This window comes from Pongo pygmaeus, chromosome 16 (genome assembly GCF_028885625.2).
Source record: "Pongo pygmaeus isolate AG05252 chromosome 16, NHGRI_mPonPyg2-v2.0_pri, whole genome shotgun sequence".
NCBI classification, from domain to species: Eukaryota; Metazoa; Chordata; class Mammalia; order Primates; family Hominidae; genus Pongo; species Pongo pygmaeus.
Window position 1 is genome coordinate 95,533,273 of NC_072389.2, and position 22,283 is coordinate 95,555,555.

At 49.8% G+C, this 22,283-nt stretch overlaps 2 protein-coding genes and 1 non-coding gene across 4 annotated transcripts in view; 1 reads left to right on the forward strand and 2 right to left on the reverse strand.

The window, feature by feature from the left end:
• AP3S2 (adaptor related protein complex 3 subunit sigma 2) overlaps positions 1–2,536 on the reverse strand; it is a 57,509-nt gene extending 54,973 nt beyond the window's left edge. For both annotated transcript variants that reach the window (XM_054450397.2, XM_063652930.1), the window contains exon 1: positions 1,332–2,536. In XM_054450397.2, the coding sequence (XP_054306372.1) occupies positions 1,332–1,400 (69 nt within the window). In that variant the 5' untranslated portion in view covers positions 1,401–2,536. The remainder of the gene's footprint in view (positions 1–1,331) is intronic.
• A 1,496-nt stretch (positions 2,537–4,032) lies between these two features.
• Positions 4,033–20,767, reverse strand: ARPIN (actin related protein 2/3 complex inhibitor). The gene is made up of 6 exons (XM_054450395.2): positions 20,521–20,767; positions 18,516–18,591; positions 15,731–15,863; positions 11,214–11,420; positions 10,654–10,817; positions 4,033–9,225 (listed from the first exon to the last, which is right to left on the reverse strand). Exons 1-6 carry the CDS (start codon positions 20,610–20,612, stop codon positions 9,217–9,219), a joined length of 681 nt encoding a protein of 226 aa, XP_054306370.1. The 5' UTR covers positions 20,613–20,767; the 3' UTR covers positions 4,033–9,216.
• Positions 5,009–5,070, forward strand: LOC129014770 (U7 small nuclear RNA). The gene has a single exon (XR_008494308.1). It is a non-coding gene; the product is annotated as a U7 small nuclear RNA (small nuclear RNA).
• Positions 20,768–22,283: the final 1,516 nt, after the last annotated feature.

Below are 22,283 nucleotides of genomic sequence, written 5' to 3' on the forward strand. Positions count from 1 at the left end.
ATTTAAATATATATTTATATATTTTAAATATATTTTTATATATTTAAATATATATTTATATATTTTAATATATAAATATATATTTATATATTTTTTATTTAAATATATATATATATTTTTTTTTTTTGAGATGGAGTCTCGCTCTTTCGCCCAGGCCGGAGTGCAGTGGTGCTATCTTGGCTCACTGCAAGCTCCGCCTCCCGGGCTCACGCCATTCTCCTGCCTCAGCCTCCTGAGCAGCTGGGACTTGCAGGTGCCCGCCACCGCGCCCGGCTAATTTTTTGTATTTTTAGTAGAGACGGGGTTTCACCGTGTTAGCCAGGATGGTCTCGATCTCCTGACGTCGTGATCCGCCCGCCTCGGCCTCCCAAAGTGCTGGGATTACAGGCGTGAGCCACCGCGCCCGGCCTGAATACTCATATTTTTACCTCGATGTAATCCACTTAATAAAATATAATCTAGCTTTAAAAATCTTATGAAGGAGTAAAATTATTTTTTCATTTCTAATTGACAAAAGACAGAATAAAAGTCTGAAAAGGGTTTATTAACTTGTCAATAGACGCAAGAGTAGAAAAGGTGAAGCTGAAGCCTGAACACGTTTTCTGGCTCTTTCCCCTCTTCAGTTTCACCAGTCCCCCAATTATGTAACATTTTGAAACCCCGCCATGAAGAAATACAATCTTGGAAGACAGGAAGCAAATACTGATGTTTATGTGTTTGCAAAGGAACGTGTTGGGAAAATTCAAATTTACGTAATCATTTATTGAGCTCTTATGCGGCAGCACTTATAATTTCTTATCATTTTACCACTTTCAAACTGATTTTCTTCAACCCTACAGAGTGAAGGGTATCTAGTCTCTGGAAAGTCCCAGCCAACACTGAAGCAAAATAATTCCAAAAAAAAGAACTTTTCCAGACCCTCTGGCTATAACAAAAACTTCCAGAAACTTAATATTTCTTCCTCATGAAACTGTGGTCAACAACCAAAAAGATGACAGAATGTGACTTCAATCACTCAAGTTCTCATCGAGGCACACTCCCCACTGTCGCTTCTATCTCGTTCCCAGAGACCCAAGGGAAAATGTCACAAAATGGCACAGAAATACCAGGATCAAGAAAAGGGTCAGAGAGAGCGGGGGCAGTAGGGCGGGAAACAGAAGGCCTGGTACCAGCCTGCGCCTAGGTTAAGTGCTTAAGTAGGGCGAGGGTCATGCTCGGTGCAGGAGCCCCAGGTGACCAAGGAGCGGTGCCCCCGGGCGCCGAGAGGCCAAAGAGGAGGGAAGAGATAGTGGGCGCCCTGAAGGGGGGTGGTGAAGCCGGGCCGCACTCACGAAACGCTGGTAGAAGCGGACTAGCCGCGGCTTCCCATGGTTGTTGAAAACCAGAATCGCCTGAATCATCTTTGCCAGCCACGGTTCTCTCAGCACCGGCTACTCCCAGAAAGCTCCTCCTTCCGCCACAACACGGTCACTTCCGGTTGGTGCGCTGCTGAGAGCGGCACTCGGAAACTTGGCCCCGGCGCTGAGGAGCCCTAGCACCCAAGGGTCCGGCCTCTCTGACGCCCTGGAGAGGGCTGCGGGGGTCCCCTGCGGAGGGCAGGTGCGGATGCCGAGGAACGTCGTCACCTCGGCCAGCGTCGGTTGGCCGGTCAGGATGCGAATCCGGATCTGTGTCCCTCGCCCAGACCGACGGCTGGCCCCAGAAGCCGAAACCTGACCAACAGCCGGGTTGCCAAAACGGAGAGGCGGCGGGAGCTTGCTGTTCTCACCGCCCGCTCTAAATCATGCACTCCCGCCATCCCCTTAGCGCTCGCAGAATGTTCCGCGGAGTGGAGACGCCGGTCATTCGGCCGTTCCTCGGTTAAGGAACATTTCGTTCATTTTTTTCAGTATTACAATGCTGCAGTGAATTACGTAGCTGTCTCTCCGTGCAGATGGGCTGTTCCTCCATGGTAGACGGTGAATGGTGGAATTAAGGAATTTTTAGTGCATTTCCATTTAAAATCCCAAATCGATCAAGTTCTTATTTTTGTTTGTTCTTTTAATGACCCAGTGTGGGTGAAGTGGAGCACGTCCGTATACGGCACATGGAGCAGCGGATACAGCTGCAAATCGATCCAGAGGACTGTTTGGCGATATGGATCAGAAGCCTTTAAAATATATAACAGTCCGGGCGCGGTGGCTCACGCCTGTAATCCCAGCACTTTGGGAGGCCGAGGCGGGTGGCTCACTTGAGGTCAGGAGTTCGAGACCAGTCTGGCCAACATGGTGAAACCCCGCCTCTACTAAAATTACAAAAATTAGCCGGGTGTGGTGGCGCGCCTCTGTAGTCCCAGATACTTGGGAGACTGAGGCAGGAGAATGGCTTGAACCCAGGAGGCGGAAGTTGCAGTGAGCTGAGATCGCACCACTGCACTCCAGCCTGGGTGACAGATTAGACTCAGCGTTTCCAGCTCTAGAATTTATGATAAAATGATTGTGGATGTGTGAAAAGATTTACCCTCAGGAACATACATTTCTGCCAGAGTATCTTCAGAACAGTAAAAAAAATGAAGAAAAAATATATATATCTCATCAGTGTTATTACAGGGGAAAATGGGAAGAAAATTATTAGAAAAATGAGAAATTGGTTAAGTGCATTGTTCTACATGAATATGAGAAATATTAAATAGATAATAAAAATCATGCTGGGAAAGAAGTTTTCATGACATCTGTTAAGCTAAAAGATTACACGAAGTATGTACAGGGACAACCCATTTTGCACAAGATTGGAGGCAAATACACCAAAATATGAATAATGTATCTGACGGAATGGCAGAGTCAGGGTGTTTGATCTGTACAGGACCCTGGAACCACACTGCCCTGATTCAAAGCATGGTTCTGCAGACTGCCTGGGCACCCTGGGCAAGTTTCCCCATCTGTAGAAAAGGTGTAATATCAGTTTCCTAAACTGTAAAACTGGAAAATGAGTCTACTGACTGCAGACAGTTGTTATAAACACAAAGGGAGTTAGTATAATATTTGTAAGCACTTGGAACAGTGCATGGCACATAACTGAGTACCACATAAGTGATTTAAAAACATCTTTGGGTGGTAGGATTATCAAGTTTTCCTTTTTTTTCCTTCAAAGAAATATGTACTACTTTTGCAGCCAGAGTTTTGGGGTTTGCTTGTTTGTTTTTCAGAGACAGGGTCTTACCCAGGCTGGAGTGCAGTGGCACAGTCATACCTCACTGTAACCTCAAACTGCTGGCCTCAGGGGATCCTCCAGCCTCAGCCTCCCAAACCGCCACCATGCCTAGTCCAGTTTTTTTGTTTTTTGTTTTTTTGTTTTTTTTTTTGAGATGGAGTCTCACTCTGTTGCCCAGGCTGGAGTGCAGTGGCACGATCTTGGCTCACTGCAGCCTCCATCTCCTGGGTTCAAACAACTCTCCGGCTTCAGCCTCCCCAGTAGCTGGGATTACAGGCACCCGCCACCACACCTAGCTAATTTTTGTATTTTTAGTAGAGATGGGGTTTCACCACATTGGCCAGTCTGGTCTCAAACTCCTGACCTCAAGTGATTCACCCGTCTCAGCCTCCCGAAGTGCTGGGATTACAGGCGTGAGCCACTGCGCCCAGCACGGTCCAGTTTTTAAATAAATAAAAACCCAAAGTCAATTGCACTGAAACTTGACAAAATGTTTAAAATGTTGAGGAAGAATATTAAAGAAAATTCTGAAACAGAAGTATGAAGAAGAACTAGCTCTGCCAACTATGAAAACCTACTTTGATGGTTCAAATTGTAATTATAGGAAGACTAACTGAAATATTATAAATAATTTAGGCACAAAATAATTTTAATATGTGATGTAGGAATGGGAAGGAATTCAGTAAATACTATTAGGATAACTGGTTAGCAATTTGAAAATAAGTAGTTAAGTATAAAACCAGATAATAACCTAAATAGAAGAAAACGAAATTAAATAATATCCAAAAATCTGTATTAGCTTAGAAGCAATAAAAATCACAAAACATCAACAGATATATAAAGTTTTTTTATAAAAAGAATTATTTAATGGAAAAATCGTTAAAATATGGCAAATGGTTATATTTAAAATACAAATAACTGATAAACTAAAAAGAGAACACTCCCCATCTCCCCAGTAGATAAATGGACAAAAGAATGAATAACAAAAGGAGAAATACAGCTAGGAAAAGGAAAAAATGTTTAAGCTCACTATAAGTGCGGGAAAGGCAAATTAAAATATATTAAAATATTATTTTCACCTCATCAAAAATCATTTTAAAAATGTTTTCATACCCAATTCTGACAAGGGCAGCATAAAAATGGTTCTCCCCTACATTGCTGGTGAAATTATGGTTTAGAACAACGCTTTTGGGAAGCAATCTGGCAATATAACAAGAACTTTACAAAAGATTTCTAGATTCTCAGTAATATGACTCCTGGGCATCTGTTCCTAAAGAAATAACCCAAAAATATAGTTAGAGGTGGGGAATTAAGGGAACTATATAATTTTCAACATTTTTGGAAACATTAATTCTGTTAGCCACACAGGGATCAATTTTAAATATCCAAAAGTTGGACCATGAAAGAACTATCCAATGGTAACAATCTTAAAAATAATGGTTACAGGTGGGCACGGTGGCTCACGCCTGTAATCCCAACATTTTGGGAGGCTGAGGCGGGAGGATCACTTGAGATCAGGAGTTCAAGAAAAGCCTGGCTGACATGGTGAAACCCCGTCACTACTAAAAATACAAAAACTAGCCGGGCATGGTGGCGTGTGCCTGTAATCCCAGCTACTCGGGAGGCTAAGGCAGCAGAATAGCTTGAACCCGGGAGGCAGAGGTTGCAGTAAGCCAAGATCACGCCATTGTACTCCAGCTTGGGCAACAAGAGCAAAACTCCATCTCAAAAAAAGGAAGAAAGAAAAATGGTTACAAAGACTATGCAGCAATATGGAAAGTGATTATGTGTGGGCATAGTGTTACAACAACTACGTACAAAGCATTACAGATGTTTCAGAATTTGTCTAGCAGGTTTTCCAGTTTGTACCAGAAAACCCCATGCAAGTTTACAAAAACCAAAACTATGTACACAAATTACATGCTAAAAAACCCAAACACTAAAAATTATGAACATGACTGAGTGAAACTATGAGTCTTTTTTTCCCCTTTAAATATATTTCCTAAATGCATTGCTATTTGTGGAGATTAGTTTAGTCCCTCAAAAAATTTTCCCATAATGTCCAGCACTGTGGCTCATGCCTGTAATCCCAGCACTTTGGGAGGCTGAGGAGGGTGGATCACCTGAGGTCAGGAGTTCGAGACCAGCCTAGCCAACATGGTGAAATCCCATCTCTACTAAAAATACAAAATTAGCTAGGCATGGTGGCACAGGCCTGTAATCCCAGCTACTTGGGATTACAGTAATCCTCCTGCTGAGGCAGGAGAATCTCTTGAACCTGGGAGGTGGAGGTTGCAGTGAGCCGAGATTGAGCCATTGCTCTCCAGCCTGGGCAACAAGAGCGAAATTCCGCCTCAAAAAAAAAAAAAAAAGAAAGAAAAAAATTTCCCATATGAATGAAGCTCAGAGGATTTTCTTGGTTCTGTTTGAAGATACAAAATAACTATCAGTTTCCATCATTAGGCCCATGGTGAAAGGCAAGCTGGACACTGGTGGAAGAAAAGAAATTCAGATGGATAGAGGAAAGGGACCTCCCCACAAGAAAAGAGTCCAGGCAAGGCAATGGAAGTGGGGGAGTGGCCTGCTCCGGGAACAGCCAGCCCCTCCATGGGACCAACACCACCCTTCCCAAACTGTTTCTCACAACAGCTGTCCCATGAAATGCTCCTCACAAAAACGGGTTCTATGACCAAAGAAATGTGGGAAATACGTAATCATACCCTGTCCTGAAGAGTTACAGTAAATGTTAGTATAGTTAAAGCTCCAAGAAATCCTACAGAAATGTTTGAGTTTAACGTTACGTTTGTTCCAACAAATTAGATCATAGAAACACCACCACTTTTTGTTTCTAGCCCTATTAACAACCTATGGAAGATCCCTCGGGCTGGTCTGAAAGGATCACCCCAGAGCTCTTAAGGAGGAAGCGAGCCGAGAAAGGAGGGTTGTGACACTGTGATGAGCTCTGAGTTGTATTAAGGAATTTGAGCTTTTCGTCTGGGGAGTAATAGGATCCAGTCTAGCTTCTGAAAGCTGCCCCTGCCAGCCACATGGGGGCCCCTGAAAGCAGGGTTTGAGCCCTGCTGTAGTTCCTCAACTCCCCACAGGTGTATGTAAGAAGGCTCCTGCCCTGGCTGGGCCTGCCCTAATGCCTGAACCAGTCCTGACCAGGGCAGGAGGTATGGCAAAATCAGGGGCTTTGGCCTCACCATCTGCCCACGCAGATGCCTATGCCACAGCAGCTTCCTATTTTCTCCCTTCCTAGTCCCTAGTCCTAGGGAATAGGATTTTGCCTCAGTTTCCCTAGCTGCTGAGCCTGAGACCCTATTCTTTTTTTTTTTTTTTTTTTTGAGACAGGGTCTCACTCTGTCACCCAGGCTGGAGTGCAGTGGCAATCTCAGCTCACTGCAACCTCCACCTCCTGGGTTCAAGAAATTCTCATGCCTCAGCCTCCCAAGGAGCCGGAACTACAGGCATGTGCCACCATGTCCGGCTAATTTTTGTATTTTTTAGTAGAGACGGGGTTTCACTGTGTTGATCAGGCTGATTTCAAACTCCTGACCTCAAGTGATCCGCCCACCTCGGCCTCCCAAAGTGCTAAGATTACAGGCGTGAGCTACTGCACCCGGCCCTGGGGCCCTGTTCTTATCCTCAGCCCACTTGATTTTCCCATCCCTAGGGAGCTAGTTTCAGTTCTTTATACTTCTTAGCCACAGGCTGGGCTCCTGCTAAACAGCAGGTCACTCAGAAACATAACATCACTACTTGTGCACCACAGCACTGCCACTCACCCAGAATCTGGGCATCATTCTTGATCCCTTCGTCTCCCCCCAGGTCCTATTGATTTTGCCCCCGGAATGCTCCTCAAATCATTCTCTTCTTTCCATCTCCCCTGCCACTGCTATAGACCAAACTCCTCTAGCCTCTCACCCAGGCAACTGCAGCAGTCTCCTAAAGGAGCTCCTCGCCTCCAGTTGCTCTGCAGTCAAGTGACCTTTGAAACACAGATCAGATCTTCTCACTCTCCATGGGATCACTGGCTTCCAGGATGTTAAGGATAAAGTCCCCAATTCCTTAACATGCATGAGGATGCCATGCCCAATCTCCAGCCTCATCTCAAACACCAGCCCCCATTCTCTGAGCTCCAGACACAATGGTCTTTCCCTTCCTGAAGCCCCTCCAAGACACCCCACCCTTTTTGTTGCTTTAGGACCTCTCCTATTGACACACTGGGCCTCCTTGTTTGGAATGGTGACCTGTCCATATAAGTTTGCCATACCCTTTGGGCACAGTGCTTTAGGCAGCAGGATGTCTAAAGACACTGGGTGACTCTACCCCCAGTCAGTGTCCCCAGCTATCCTTCTGCTCAACCACCTCCCCGGCCACTCCCATGGCTGAGGTCCCAGCATGGCCTGCCTTTGAGAAAGTCCCATTCAGACACAGAACACCAGTGAAGTGGCTACCACATCCTCTGGCCCATTTCCAAGACCTTTCTGAAGGGCAAGGAAGCAGGGGACAGTGGAAGGAACATAAGGTTTGCTTTTGACAGCTCTGGGTTTGAATCCTGATTCTGCTACTCATTAGCTGTGTGACTCTGGGCAGGTTGCCTAACCTCTCTGAGACCCTTTTCCTGCTCTATAATATGAATAGTCTGGTAGTTAAGAATGTGGGCTTTGAAATCTGAGTATTTGGGTATAAATTCCTCTTGCCACTGTTTACTATCCTAGAGCTCTGAGCTTTAGCCTCATGAAAAAAATGGGGATAATAATCAGTACCTCATGGACTGTTGTGACAAGTAAGATATCACAAGTGCTTAGCACAAGTATGAGTAATTGTTATCATGGAAATCATCTAGCATTGTGTTTCACACATTAGGGGGACTCCATAATTATTAGTTCACCACCACCCTCTCTTTCCCCAAGTCAAGCAAGATCGACATGCCACCAAGTCCTGACGACATGGAGACTTCAACTCCAGGTCTCTTCACAGATCTGGGTGTGGGTATACTACCCAAAAGGCAGTGTCCATGACCCAAGAGAAATGGCTTCCTTCTCATAGGAACATTGCTCAGCTGAAAGGCCATTTACACCTAACAATAACCCAGTAAGGGTGGAGGAATTCCTTTCTGAAGATTTACTCATTCATAAAAAGTTCTCCAGGTACAAAACAACAATAAAAAAGGTATTCTCAAAACTGTAGCCTGGCAGAATGAGTCTGAGAGATGCGGACGAGCCAGCCACACTGTTGGCCTCTCTGGGAATGGCATCTACCAGGAAAGCAGCCAGGGATGTCAGATGACAGGAACCCCCAAGGTGGCATGGGATCATTGGGGGAGTAAAGAACTGGCAACTCGAGGTGGGGGGAAGGTACAAGGGACATGGAGGCTTGAAGCAGGATAGTACAGGCTACAACACAGAGTGCTGAGGAGGGGGCAGATGGGGAAGGAAAGCAGGAAACAATGAGAACAGAGGAAGAGCCCCGCCAACTTCTCTCAGCCGCTCTGCATTTAGACAAGGGATATTCCCCATTCTGCACCAATACCAGGCCCAGTTACTCTCAGGCTGTCCTAGGGTCTCTCCCACCACCTGCCTCCAAAAACAAGGCTGCTATCCAGGGCCAGGGTCAACATGAGGCCGGGTGTGGTGGCTCATGCCTGTAATCCCAACACCTTGGGAGGCGGAGGTGGGTGGATCGCTTGAGTCCAGGAGTTTGAGAGCAGCCTGGGCAACAGAGTGAGACCTCCATCTCTAATTTTTTTTTTAAAGGGTCATCATGTAATGTCTAGGAAGGCTAGACTCACATGCAGGGAGGGGCCCTCCATGAGCCACAGCATGGGGCCCCACCACCAACACAGTGGTCATGGGTTTGGTTTTAGCAGAGCTTGTTCAAAGAGTATTCCAAGGTGGCTACGGGGAAGAACCAGGTAAGACTTGGCAGACTGTTCTCTCCAGCTCCAGAGTAGAAGTTCATGGAGGAAATTTTCCACAATGCTACAGAAGGTGCTGGTGCCCCCGGAGACAGCCACGTCCCTCAGTCATCCTAGAGAAATCCAAGGGGTAAAGAGATGTGGAGACAGCACATGTCATAAACATCACTGCAAGTTATCAGACAAACAAGGGTTCAATTGCGTGGTGTCTGTGGGGCCCATGAGTGCTTGCCTGGGCCTCACCTCATTAGAGCTGGCCCGGCAGCTCCAACAGCTCTTGGACTGTTTTTCAGTCCAAGACTCGCTTTATGAAGACAAAAAGGAATCCAGACACTTTCATCTGCATGCCCCTGCTTTCTCTGGCAAAAGACATCATCTCCATCACCTAGATAAATAGTGCATTTTTCTGTGACTTCTTTGCTTTAAATGTTCATTTTGAGGCCAGGTGTGGTGGCTCAAGCCTGTAATCCCAGCACTTTGGGAGCCTGAGGCAGGTGGATCACCTGAGATCGGGAATTCGAGACCAGCCAGACCAACATGGAGAAACCTCATCTCTACTAAAAATACAAAATTAGCCAGGCATGGTGGCGCATGCCTGTAATCCCAGCACTTTGGGAGGTTGAGGCAGGACAATCGCTTGAACCCGGGAGGCAAAGGTTGTGGTGACCTGAGATGGCGCCATTGCACTCCAGCCTGGGCAATAAGAGTGAAACTCCGTCTCAAAAAAATAAAATAAAATAAAATAATAAATGTTCATTTTGGGGCCTTTTGACATCAATTCAAGTCTTTGGGTAAAATATACTTCAGAAAAACAACTGTGAACCTGGGCAACATGGCAAAACCTCGTCTCTACAAAAAATAAAAAAATTAGCCAGGCGTGGTGATGCATGCCTATAGTCCCAGCTACTTGGGAGGCTGAGGTGGGAGGATCATTTGAGCCCAGGAGTTCGAGGCTGCAGTGAGCCATGATCGTGCCACTGCACTCCAGCCTGGGCAACAGAATGAGACTCCGTCTCCAAAAAAAAAAGAAATGAAAAGAAAAGAAAAGCAACTGTGAATAGGCTGAGGATCAACGAGGGGACTGACTCTCAGCAAAAGAAAAACCAGTAAGGACCAGGTCAGCCATTCTCCAGACACTTCATGCAAGGAGCCCAAACCAAAGGGAGGAAAAACTACGCATTCAGTTGTTCAACTGCCTCAGCATGGTTAATGTATTCACCTGAAGTAGAAATGTTTTGAGACTTAATGACCATCATTAATATCCCTCTGCACCCCCTCCTTCCTACCACTTGGGAATCTTTGGGGAATAGTTAGGTTCAGAGCCACCTAAAAGAAAGGTCCCAGGTTGTCATTCTTCATACCTTATAGGAATTTTCCTGATGCTAACACATTCCCAGGTGTTTCACAGAATTCCGCTAAAGCTGGGGGGTAAGATTCATCCTGTCATCTTCTCATCCTACCCACAACCTCAACCAGTATGTACCATGCTCCTGCCAGGAGATACAACCGCACCAACACCAGGTGGTTCCCCATTGACCTACCCACTCCTCGTCCTCTGCCCCGTCCCCCTGCTCTCGGATCTCTGCTGCAGCCCCCTCCGAACACTTTTGAGCCATGATGTTGTCTGTCCAGGATGCCCCTGTCTTTCCATCACCAGCGAAATTACACTTGGTCACTGTTCCAGCCTCAAGTTTGGCCAATGAATCTGAAAGAAGAGATGAAGTTGAATGTCCTCTGTCCCTGTGGCGGAAACATAGTGGGGGCTGGGCCCATTATGGTGGGGTCCCCTAGGCCTGGGTTAAACCACTGTTTTCTCCAGGCCTAGATGTGGTCAGTGAGTCTCTGGGTGGGACCCCCAAGGTATGGTGGGGAGAGTCGCTCACAGGAACCATGGGATTGGGTGGCACCCGGGGATACAGGCTGTCGAGCCTAATGGCCCTAGGGCACTTGTGCAGGGATTTAGGAGTAAATCTCAAGGGCTTGGTCGTGTCCCCATGGAGGCCAGCCTTTGCCTGCTCCCATGAGCTCTAGGCAGAAGGGAGGCCAAGAGCCCCCATGGGCCACAGGAACGGTGGGGGCCAGTGAGGGTTGCACTGCTCACCCAGGAAGGGACCATCGCCCCGAGTCTTCAGCCGTACCCCGGCCCCCAGCTCGAGCTCCATCGCCTCCATCTCTGACTCGGGCATCCAGAACGCCACTGTGTGGTCGGGGGTGAGGCTCTCTGTCAGCGCCAGCAGCTCTGGCTTGTTGACCAGCCCCTTCAGCGCCTCGGGTGTGAGCCTGTCAGTGTCCCCCTTGGCTTCCACCTCTGCAGGCACAGAGCGCAGGAGGGTCATTATCACTGTGGCAGCAAGCACTTCCGGAGGGCCTCTCAGGAGCCAGGTGAGGGCTGAGTGTTTCCAAGCTCAGTCACCCGGAGGCTGGGACTCAGTGCCCATTCTGCAAGTCCTCATCGAGGAACTCCACAGCAAAGGCGGACAGGCATGGGCTGGGGACAGGCAGCCTGCTGCAGATCTGGGCTCCACAATAACTTAGGCAAGTCACATCACCTCGCTGTACCCGAAAAATGGGATAAAATCAGAACCTACCTGACAGGACTGACATGACGTATAAAGGAAATAAAGCATGTAGCACAGCGCCGGGCACATGGACCCCTTGGTGAGCGTTCATGTTTTCACTATTCCTATCTTACAGATGAGAAAACTAAGGCTTAGAGAAGTTCAGTAATTAGCTCAAGGTCACACAGTAGTAGAGGAGGCAGGATTCAAAGCACCCCAACGCATTCCATCTTGAGACCCCGGTGGCCAGGCAGGGTTCTCTCCAGGCTCTCAGGGTCTACCTGGCTGGGGTGAGGTCTACTGGAACCAGGAGTAAACTCTGGTAGTCTGCCTCCTCTCTCCTGGCCCTGGCAGAGTTCATGGGCTAAGGGAGGAGTCCTAAATCCAGGTGCTGGATTAGGGAAGGGGCACTCCCGGACTGTGAAGTGGGCCCAGCCTTCCAGGGCTGGGTGTTCACAAGGCCACACCCCAGCACAGCAACCCCGGAGCTTGTCCCACAGGCTGCCTGCGCCACGCCAAGCCCAGGTGGCTGCACTTTGCTGGAGAACATCCCAGCCAACCCATGAACACATTTCATGGAACACATTCCATTCATGGTGTATGACCTCAGCCAAGCTCTGTCAGGGATGCCTTCTGGGACTGCACAGGTGGCTGCTCCCACAGGACTGCTCCATTCTCCTCAGCCCTCTGCCCCGACACCCTCTAGACAGAGCATCTCACCTTCTTTGCAAGGTAACAGAAGCCATCAAGTGGGGCCCCCCACTTCCCTGACCATTCACCTGTCAACTTTTTTTTTTTTTTTTTTTTTTTTGAGATGGAGTCTCGCTTTGTCACCCAGGCTGGAGTGCAGTGGTGCAATCTCGGCTCATTGCAACCTCCACCTCCTGGGTTTGAGCAATTCTCCTGCCTCAGCCTCCTGAGTAGATGGGATTACAGGCGTGTGCCACTACACCTGGCTAATTTTTGTATTTTTGGTAGAAATGGGGTTTCACCATGTTGGCCAGGCTAGTCTCAAACTCCTGACCTCAGGTGATCCACCCACCTCAGCCTCCCTAAGTGCTGGGATTACAGGTGTGAGCCACCACGCCCAGCCGTCAACTCACTTCTGACCACACAAAACATCTCCTCTTTCCTTCTGTCTCAAAGGATAGGAGGCCTCTCCTCCTGCCTCAAGCCAGCTCCTCCATCTGGGCTGCAGACAGACCCCTTCCCACCTCCTGAGGACCTGTCTCTCTCTCCCCACTCCTTGACCTTTCCTCAAGGCCTTCCTGCATTCTGGCTTTGACACCTACTGCTCCAGACACCGTGTACCCCCACCAGAGTCACCAGTGAGCTCTTAACCTGCAAACCTCTTGGATGCTCCATATCTCAGACCTAACTAACCTGTGGGCAGTGCCTGACCCCATTGCTAGCTCCTCACGCCTGTTCGCCTTGGCTTCGTGGGGCTTTAGAGACATGACACCTTCCCCATCCCTCGGACCTTTCATTGGCTCCATCTCCTGCTCTTCCTTCTCCATCCACCTCCTATTGTTGCTGTTTCCCAAGACAACCTCCCGGGCCCACTTCTTTTCTCCTCCTGGGTAACTTGGTCCACTTCCGTAGCTTCAGTATTCTCAATGTGCTGCAGCCCAGTTCTCTCCCCAAGTTCTAGAACTGTCCTCCAAGGCCTCAGTGGACCTCTACCCAGCAGTGCTCCTGGCAACTCAAACTCAGTGTGTTCCAAACAGACCTCCTCCCCACAAACCTCTCGCCCCTCCATTTTCCCGAGCCTGGCACCCATGCCCAACACCTGGCGTCATCATGACTCCTTCCTCTTCTTCCCCAATAGCCAAGCCAACACTGAGGCCACTGTGCCTCCCCTAGCTTGAGCTGCTCCAGTCTCTGCACCCTCACTGACAGGTCCTTAAACCTGGCCTTCTTATCTCTGTCCTAGGTGACCCTAACAGCTTTTTCACAGGCCTCGCTGGGCTCCAGGCTATTTGCCTCCCTGGAGATTTTCAAACACAGACCTGATCACATCACCTGCCTACTTAAAACCACTCACTACAGGGCTGCCCTGCACCCTCAGTTAGAGTTGAGCTCCTCAGTGCCCGCCCCTCCTGCTGCCTGCCCTGCATGGCTTCTCATACCTGGGTCAGGAAGTCTTCAACTTCCAGGCATTGGGCACCCTCTGCCTCTCTGAAACACCCTGCAAATCCCTGGCACCTGGCTGACCTCTGCTTATCTTTCAGGATTCAGTCCTGTTATTCCCTGCTCCAGGGCGTCCCCAGCCATGCCTGCCTGGGCTCAGCACCCTTCACGGGATCCGGGCCCGGGCCTGTCCATCTCCTCTACTGGACTGAGAACATTTCAAGTATACAACTGGGTCTTGTTCATCCCTGGACCCCTCAGCGTGTGGCACAAGGGCTGGCACATGATATAGATGGTCCCTAATGTTCAGAGAGTCAATGAGTAACTGAAGGTATGAATGAATAAAGTGATAGAGTCCCACTCAACCTCAAAACCTTCTCACCCAGGGGCAGACAGCAAAGAGGCTCTACCAGAGAAAAAATTAGGAAGAAGAACAAGATCATAGAGGGCCTGCTATGGTTGGATGTATCCCCCAAAATTCGTATGTTGACAGGAAGCTGAGGCAGGAGAATCGCTTGAGCCCGGGAGGCGGAGGTTGCAGTGAGCCAAGATCGAGTCACTGCACTCCAGCCTGGGGGACAGAGCCAGACTTTGTCTCAGACAGAAAAAGAAAAGGAAAAAAAAAAAAAAGTCGAACTCAGCTGCCTTTCCTCCACTGATGGAGTATGGACATAATGCCTAGAAGTAAAGTGGCCATCAAAAAGTATTATTATTATTACTATTTTTTTTTGAGACACAGTCTTACTCTGTCACCTAGGCTGGAGTGCAGTGGTGCAATCTCGGCTCACTGCACCTCCGCCTCCTGGGTTCAAGTGATTCTCCTGCCTCAGCCTCCCAAATAGCTGGTATTACAGATGCACGCCACCACGCCCAGCTAATTTTTGTATTTTTAGTAGAGATGGGGTTTCACCATGTTCACCAGGCTGGTCTTGAACTCCTGACCTCAAGTGATCCACCCACCTCGGCCTCCCAAAGTGCTGGGATTACAGGCGTCAGCCACCGCACTCACCCTAAAATTTTTTTAAAAAAGAAAAAAATCATATGTTGAAACTTAATCACCAATGTGATAGCATTAAGAGGTGGGACCTTTAGGAGGTGAGTAAGTCACGGCATACGAGTGGGATGAGTGCTTTACAGAAGAGGTTGAAGAGACAGCCGCCTTGCCTTCTGCCATGTGAGGACTCAGCAAGAAGGCGCCGTCTCTGAAGCACAAAGCAAGCCCTCACCAGACACCAAATCTGCTGGCACCTTGGCCTTGGACTTCCCCGCCTCCAGAACTGTAAGCCAGATATTTTTGTTCTTAAGCAGGTGCAGTGGCACACACCTACAGTCCCAGCTATTCTGGAGGCTGAGGAGGGAGGATCACTTGAAGACTGTAGTGCGCCATGATCGCACCTGAGAATAGCCACTACACTCCAGCCTGGGCTACACAGCAAAACCCAGCCACTAAAAATGCACAAAGAAACAAAAATTTTAAAAATTAAAAATAAAATAAACAAACACATTTCTATTGTTAATAAATCACCCAGCCTAAGGTATTTTGTTATATAGCACGCATGGACTAAGATCCCAGAACCAAATGAGGATTTGGGCAGTAAAACAGAGACCGCCTAGGGCCTGGCCTGGGCTCTGCACAAAGGCAGTTAGAGCCCAAAGCCAGGTTTGTGGATGATTCTGCCAGATACAGGAAACGTCAGGAGGTGGGAAGGCCAGCCTGGGCCCTGGGATGGAGGGGAGGGAACGGAGATCCTCTGAGTAAACGGGAGGCAAGGCCAGGGGTGGGTGTGGAAGCCTCAGGCCACTCACAGGGCTTCAACGTCAAGCAGGCTGAAAAGACAATTTCCAGGGGCTAAGAGGCTCAGAAGACAAAGGCCGCCACACTGCAGGAGGGTCCTGAGGGAGGGAGGGAGGGAGGGCAGAGGATACCTACTGTAGGACGACATGAGGAAGCCCGTGTTCACCCTCCTGGTGGCACTGAAGTTGGGCTCGATTTCATTTCCCTTGGCGTCGAATTTACGGCGATGGACGTGACTGGGCAGGATATACAGCACATAGTAGCGCTCCTGGGGCCAGGCAGACAGAGAGTGAGGGAGGCAGCCTCATCCCACAACACACACACTCTGGGCTCTGGCTGCAGCCCCGCCAACCTCACATCTACCCCAGAAGCCCACCTCAGCTCCAAAAGACGTTCAAGCTAGGCAGATGCTCCCCCCGCCCCCAAATATTTATTCATTCATAGGTTCACAAGAGCACCCGCCACACATAATGAGCCCTACTAGAAGTTCCTAACAGGGCAAGCCCAGGGCTTCCACACAGCCAAAGACAAAAAGTATATATAGAAAACCATAACTTGGGCTGGGCGCAGTGGCTCACGCCTGTAATCCCAGCACTTTGGGAGGCAGTGGCGGGTGGATCACGAGGTCAGGAGTTCAAGACCAGCCTGACCAGCATGGTGAAACCCCATCTCTACTAAAACTACAAAAAATTAGCCGGGCGTGGTGGCAGGTGCCTGTAATTCCAGCTACTCAGGAGGCTGAGGCAGGAGAATCACTTGAACCCAGGAGGCGGAGGTTGCAGTGAGCCGAGATCGTGCCATTGCACTCCAGCCTGGGCAACAGAGCGAGATTCCGTCTCAAAAGAAAGAAAGAAAGAAAACTATAACTCGGCCAGGCAAGGTGGCTCACGTCTGTCATCCCAGCACTCTGGGAGGCCGAGGTGAGTGGGTCACTTAAGGTCAGGAGTTCGAGACCAGCCTGGCCAGCATGGTGAAACCCTGTCTCCATCAAAAATATAAAAAATTAGCCAGGTGTGGTGGGGTGTGCCTGTAATCCCAGCTACTCAGGAGGCTAAGGCAGGAGAATCACTTGAGCCCAGGAGGCGGAGGTTGCTGTAAGCCGAGATCCTGCCACTGTACTCCAGCTGGGGAGACAGAATGAGACTCCATCTCAAAAAAACAAAACAAAACAAAACAAAACAAAACCATAACCCAAGCCCGAGGACCCCAAATACCATGGAGCAGGAATGGGCGCTGCCAAGGTGCAATGGAAAGGGCACTGAAAAGGAGCCCTGAGTGAGGGCAGCCACTCTGCCCCTTCCAACAGCCTGGGACAAACCACTCAGTTTCCCCATCACATGGGGATAATGTGATGTCTGTGTTTAAGAATATTATGAGGGTTAAATGAGATAACAGAGGGGCAAGCACAGTGCCAAGCGTGAAGTGTGCTGTAAATGCTGTTTGCCAGTTGTTCAAGGCAGGTGGGTAAAATGCTCCCAGGGCCTGAAGAATAGGAGGCCACTTCCTGGTAGAATCAAGAAAGATGAAGTCTTGGAGGGTAGGGAGGTCTGCCAACTGTGGGAATAAGAAGCTGTAGGAAGAACATTAAAAGCCTGGGACAGTATAGGAAATAAAAGCCAAGAGGCCCTTGTGCATGTTTGAGCCACACAGGGCACCTGGAGGCCTTCTGGGAGCCCATGCTGGGAAAGCAAGTGGGCTTGGTTCAGGACAGGTCTTGAGTTGGCATTTGGAGTTTGGATTTTATCTGATGGACAAGGAATCCTGAAAGGTTTCTGAGCAGCAGTGAGAGAAACCTCAGAGATGTATTTCTGGAAAGACATTTGTCCTGTTGGCAGCAGGGCAGGGATGAGCTCTGGGGACAGCCAGAATGCAGGGGGACAGGTGCAAGGTTTTATCAGGACAGGCTGAGGGTCCATCTGAGGTAAGCAGCCATGGCAAGAGGAAGCGAAGGCAGGGGAGGGGGAGGAATGGGCAAGGGAGGAGCCCAGCAGGGCCTGGCATTGCTTACCTGGGGAGGGGACAGTGAGGGTTCGCAGCCTGGTGGCTGGGAGGGCAACTGCACCATCACCAGGAATGGAAGTCAGAGGAGGCAAGTTTTAAGAGGGGCTAGGAGAAGGCCCTGCCTGAGGGCAGCTGAGGCAAGCAAGCCCCACATCAGCATGGAGACACTGCTGGGCTCTCCTGGGCAGGCTGGCTAGGGGCTCTGATGGGTGTTCCCACCTGCCGACTGTGTGCTAAGGAGGGGAGGGTGCAGCAAAATACCGCCTGACATGAAAATAGTGCTGAGCTGTTCTTGTGGGGTACAGGAGGGACATGCAGGCTCCATGTAGCACCAGACCTCTGGCCCTACTGGGGGGGGCATTTTTAGAGACCAGGCTCAGTTGTAAAGACCAAGGAGATAAGGTGGTCAGCACATCCAGGTGGGGCTATTTGAAGGGGTAGTGGAAAGTCAGAACTAGCGCTCAGAAAAAAGACACAGGCTAGTACTGGATGGTAAATGCCAGGTGTACTCACAGACACCTGAGATGGGGTGGTGATACAGGGCATGACCCCAGGAGGCTGAGAGGGCAAAGGCAGCCAGGACATCAACATGGGAACTGAAGCCCCAGACACTGTCAGAGTTTACATTCAGGCAAGACTGGGGTTTAGTGCCTGGTCGGCCTTCTCAGCCATGACCCAGGCTCTTCTGGCAAGAACACAGGCCCCCCCACCTGTCTGCTGCCCAACACAGCCTTAAACTATTCTTCCAGCTGGTGGTCCCATTTGGCTGTAAATCTCCTGACCTACTTCCCACTTGCTTTCTAAGCCCATCAAGAATCCCAACTCATGGCACTGGAAGGACCCAGCACAAGGAGATGCCACAGTGGGTGACGACCATGAAGTCAGTGCCCTCTAACTAGCACCGAGGAAGCATCCTCACCTTCCTGCCATGAGCGTCCAAGATGCTGTGCCGAGATACATCGATCAGTTCTCCCTCCAGCAGGACACCATTTCCCCTGGGGATGAAAGGGAAAGAAAGGATAGCCGGTTCTGTCAGTCCTCAGCAAATCTCACCCATGTCTCCTATTTACCCAGCCCTGAGCAGGCTGGGTACCGAGCAGCTCCTTTCCCCGTGCTTCCTACATAAGGGTCTCCAACACTGCAAGGGTCCCAAAGGTTGGGGCATTGCCCAGATGCCAGGAGGAACCGTGTCAGGCTGCCCTAAGATCAAGCTATGGCCCCCTCCTACAAGACCACTGGGAGTTACTGGAACCAGAGCCTCAGTCTTATCTACAAAACGGGGAGGAAAACAGCTGCCTCACTCTGCTCCTCTGATGTTGACACAAGATCATGTGTGTGGTGTTTTGTAAGCTATTAAGTGATTACTAAATATAAAAGATTTTACTTTTTTATTGGGCCAAATGTGGGGGTAGGTATCTAAGCTGCAATAAACTATTTTCCCTTTCCACCTGTTTTTAAACACTCTCATCTTCCTCTTCTCATTCATATCCAGGTGGTCATTAACCCGAGGAAATGGTTATTACTGAGAGGTGAAGAAACCAAAACTCAGAAGTCTGAGACTAGTCCAAGATCACACGGTCCTTCACTGAGGGGAAGTGGACCCCTGGCTTCTCGACTCTGGTTTTCATAAAAGCAGAACCTGGAGGCTTCCTTTTTTGCATCCACAGAAATGGAGAAGCGTGGGGACAGCTGAAGATGACAGTGGAAGAGGGATGAGAGTGGGAAGTGAAAACTCTACCTAGCTTGTCTCTATCCAATCCATCCCCATCCCCCGCAATTATTTTTCTAAATATTTAACTGACAACAGACTATATATATTCAAAGTGCACAACGTGATGATTTAAGTACACACTATGTAATGATCACCACAAATTAATGAACACACCCACCAGACCCCATGCTGTACATTAGATCCCCAGAAATTGTTTATTCTATACCTTAAAGTTTGTACCTTTGATCATTACCCCATCCCCATCCACTATCCCCTGGCAATCACTGTTCACTGTTGTACTGTTTCTTTTCTTTTGACACAGTCTTGCTCTGTCGCCCAGGCTGGAGTGCAGTGGCACACTGCAACCTCCACCTCCTGGGTTCAAGCGATTCTCATGCCTCAGCCTCCCATATAGCTGGGATTACAGGTACCTGCCACCACGCCCGACTAATTTTTGTATTTTTAGTAGAGACAGGGTTTCACCATCAGGCGGGTTTCACCATCAGGCTGGTCTCAAACTCCTAGCTTCAAGTGATCCACCCGCCTCGGCCTCCCAAAGTGCTGGGATTACAGGCGTGAACCAGAGCGCCCGGACTGTTCTGCTGTATCTATGGTACAGCGCTTTTATAGATTTCATATACGAGATCACACAATATTTGTCTTTCTGTGTCTGGCTTATTTCACTTAGCACAATTCTTCCGTGCAATTGTAAATGGAATGGTCCGTTCGGCCTCATAACCCTGTGACGACAGGGCCTGGCCCTCCAAATCCTCCTCACCCAGGCAGGCCCTGCTCTGGACCAGCCCGCCCGCTGTTCCCGCCACAGCACGGCCACTGTCCCTTCTGGGGCAGGGCATGAGCCTGTGCAAAAGCAGCGCGGCAAGTAGCTGGAGTTTATAGTTATAGGGGTGGGGTGGGGCCTGAGGTCGGCGTGAGGCGAAGCACAGCCTTCGGAGACCTGTCTGGGGGTCCGGACCCTCTCTCGAGGGCAGGCGGACAGGCGTGGAGCTTTAAGCCGATCTGTGTCATGGGGTCGCTGGGCGGGCGCGGCGGCAGGGGCGCCGGGAGGGGCGGACTGGAGGGGCGGACTGAAGGCGGAGAGGCGGCTTTGGCCACCCCAGTTTTCCTCCACCCGCATCCCACCCCCCGATCCTGGAGCGGGGTTCGAGCCGGGGCAGGGGAGGCCGACCCGAGGCCGTGCGCCCAGGCCTACCCCTGGTGGGCGGCGGGGTCCCAGGCCCCTGGCAGCCGGACGCTCTGCACCGCCTTGTTCCGGAGCGCGCCGTCGTGGTAGATGCGGCTCATTCTCCCGACCGCCCGGGCACCCCCGCACAGAGCCGGCGCACTGGGCTGGGGGCGCGGCGCGGGAAGCGCTGCAGGACGCGCGGGGACCCGCGATTCCCAGCCGGCGGATCCGGGAATGGCGCGGCCCGGCCCTCAGGCGTTCCTCGGCGGGATTTAAAGGGACCGAGCTCCATTCCTGCACGCCAGGCCGCGCGCGGCAGGGGTTGGGCTTCCGGGAGGACCCTGGCTGGGGACTTAGCACAGTGGGGCAGAAAGGCCATGCTTTTCTCTTGTCTCTCTCTCTTCCTCATTCCTAGAGGAAGATCCCTGCCCCAGCACACGCACAAAAGGGAAATTGAGGCCCCAAGATCCTATTATAGAAGATCCTTTGTAGGATCAGCCCGGGAAGGATGGGTTTCTGGGAAGCAGGAATGGAGAACAGCCACTGGGGAGGATTGGGTGGTCAGCTTAGAAGCTGTCCATTATGCCTCGCCCGCGGTCCTACAATGGCTGAGTCAGGCATCCCAGGGATCTGTGACGAGGGAGTTGGGGCATGAGTGTCAGATCAAAGACACCTAAGTTTGAATCCCAGCTGTGAGCTTGGGCAAGCTCCTCAACCTCTCTGAGCCCATGCTTCTTCCTCTGTAAAATGGGGTCAGTATCAGGGGGATTGTAAAGTTTAACGAGCTCACCCTTTCTACAACAAAGCATTGCCCTCCATCCTTCTTCCCGCACAGCTCCTGAACTCCTCCCTGGCCCCACAATGCCCTTTGCCCAACTATGTCATAGTCCACAGTTGCATTTTCCAAGCCTGGTACAGAAGATTCTTCTGACCCTGGGATTGTTGAGGAATCTTTGTTCTTTTGTTTGGCTTCTTCGTGCCAGGCCTCGGGGCAGGTGGGCCCATTCAGGGAGGCCAGGTGTACCCCCGGGGGGGGTGGCATTTAAAGGGGGTGGTGGCCAGGCAGATGCCTAGGAGTCCAGCATGAGCTGTCAATGTTGGAAGAAGCAAGCACCCTCTCCCTTCCCTGCTATACACACACACACACACACACACACACACACACACACACAATGACTTTCTTGGGTCCTAGGCACTTTTGTTTTCAAGGAACCCTTTCTCCTTAAACATTTTTTTAAAAATAATATCTTACCACTGGGTTGGCATAAAGATGAATATATGAATTTTATATATTTTATTAATTTTTTTTTGAGACAGAGTCTTGCTATGTTGCCCAGGCTGGAGTGCAGTGGTGCAATCTTGGCTCACTGTAACCTCTGCCTCCCAGGTTCTAGTGATTCTCCTGCCTCAGCCTCCTGAGTAGCTGGGATTACAGGCACTCACCACCACACCCGACTAATTTTTGTATTTTTAGTAGAGACGGGGTTTCACCATGTTGGCCAGGCTGGTCTCAAACTCCTGACTTCATGTGATCCACCTGCCTCTACCTCCCAAAGTGCTAGGATTACAGGCCTGAGCCACTGCTCCCGGTCTAAAGTATTTTCTTCAACCTAAACATATATATATTTTTTCTACATCCAATCATCCATTACTAAACATATTTTTAGGAAAAAAAAGCACCTGTAGTCCCAGCTACTCAGGAGGCTGAAGTGGGAGGATCACTTGAGCCCAGGAGTTTGAGTCCAGCCTAGGCAACATAGCGAAACCCTGTCTATTAAAAAAATTAATGA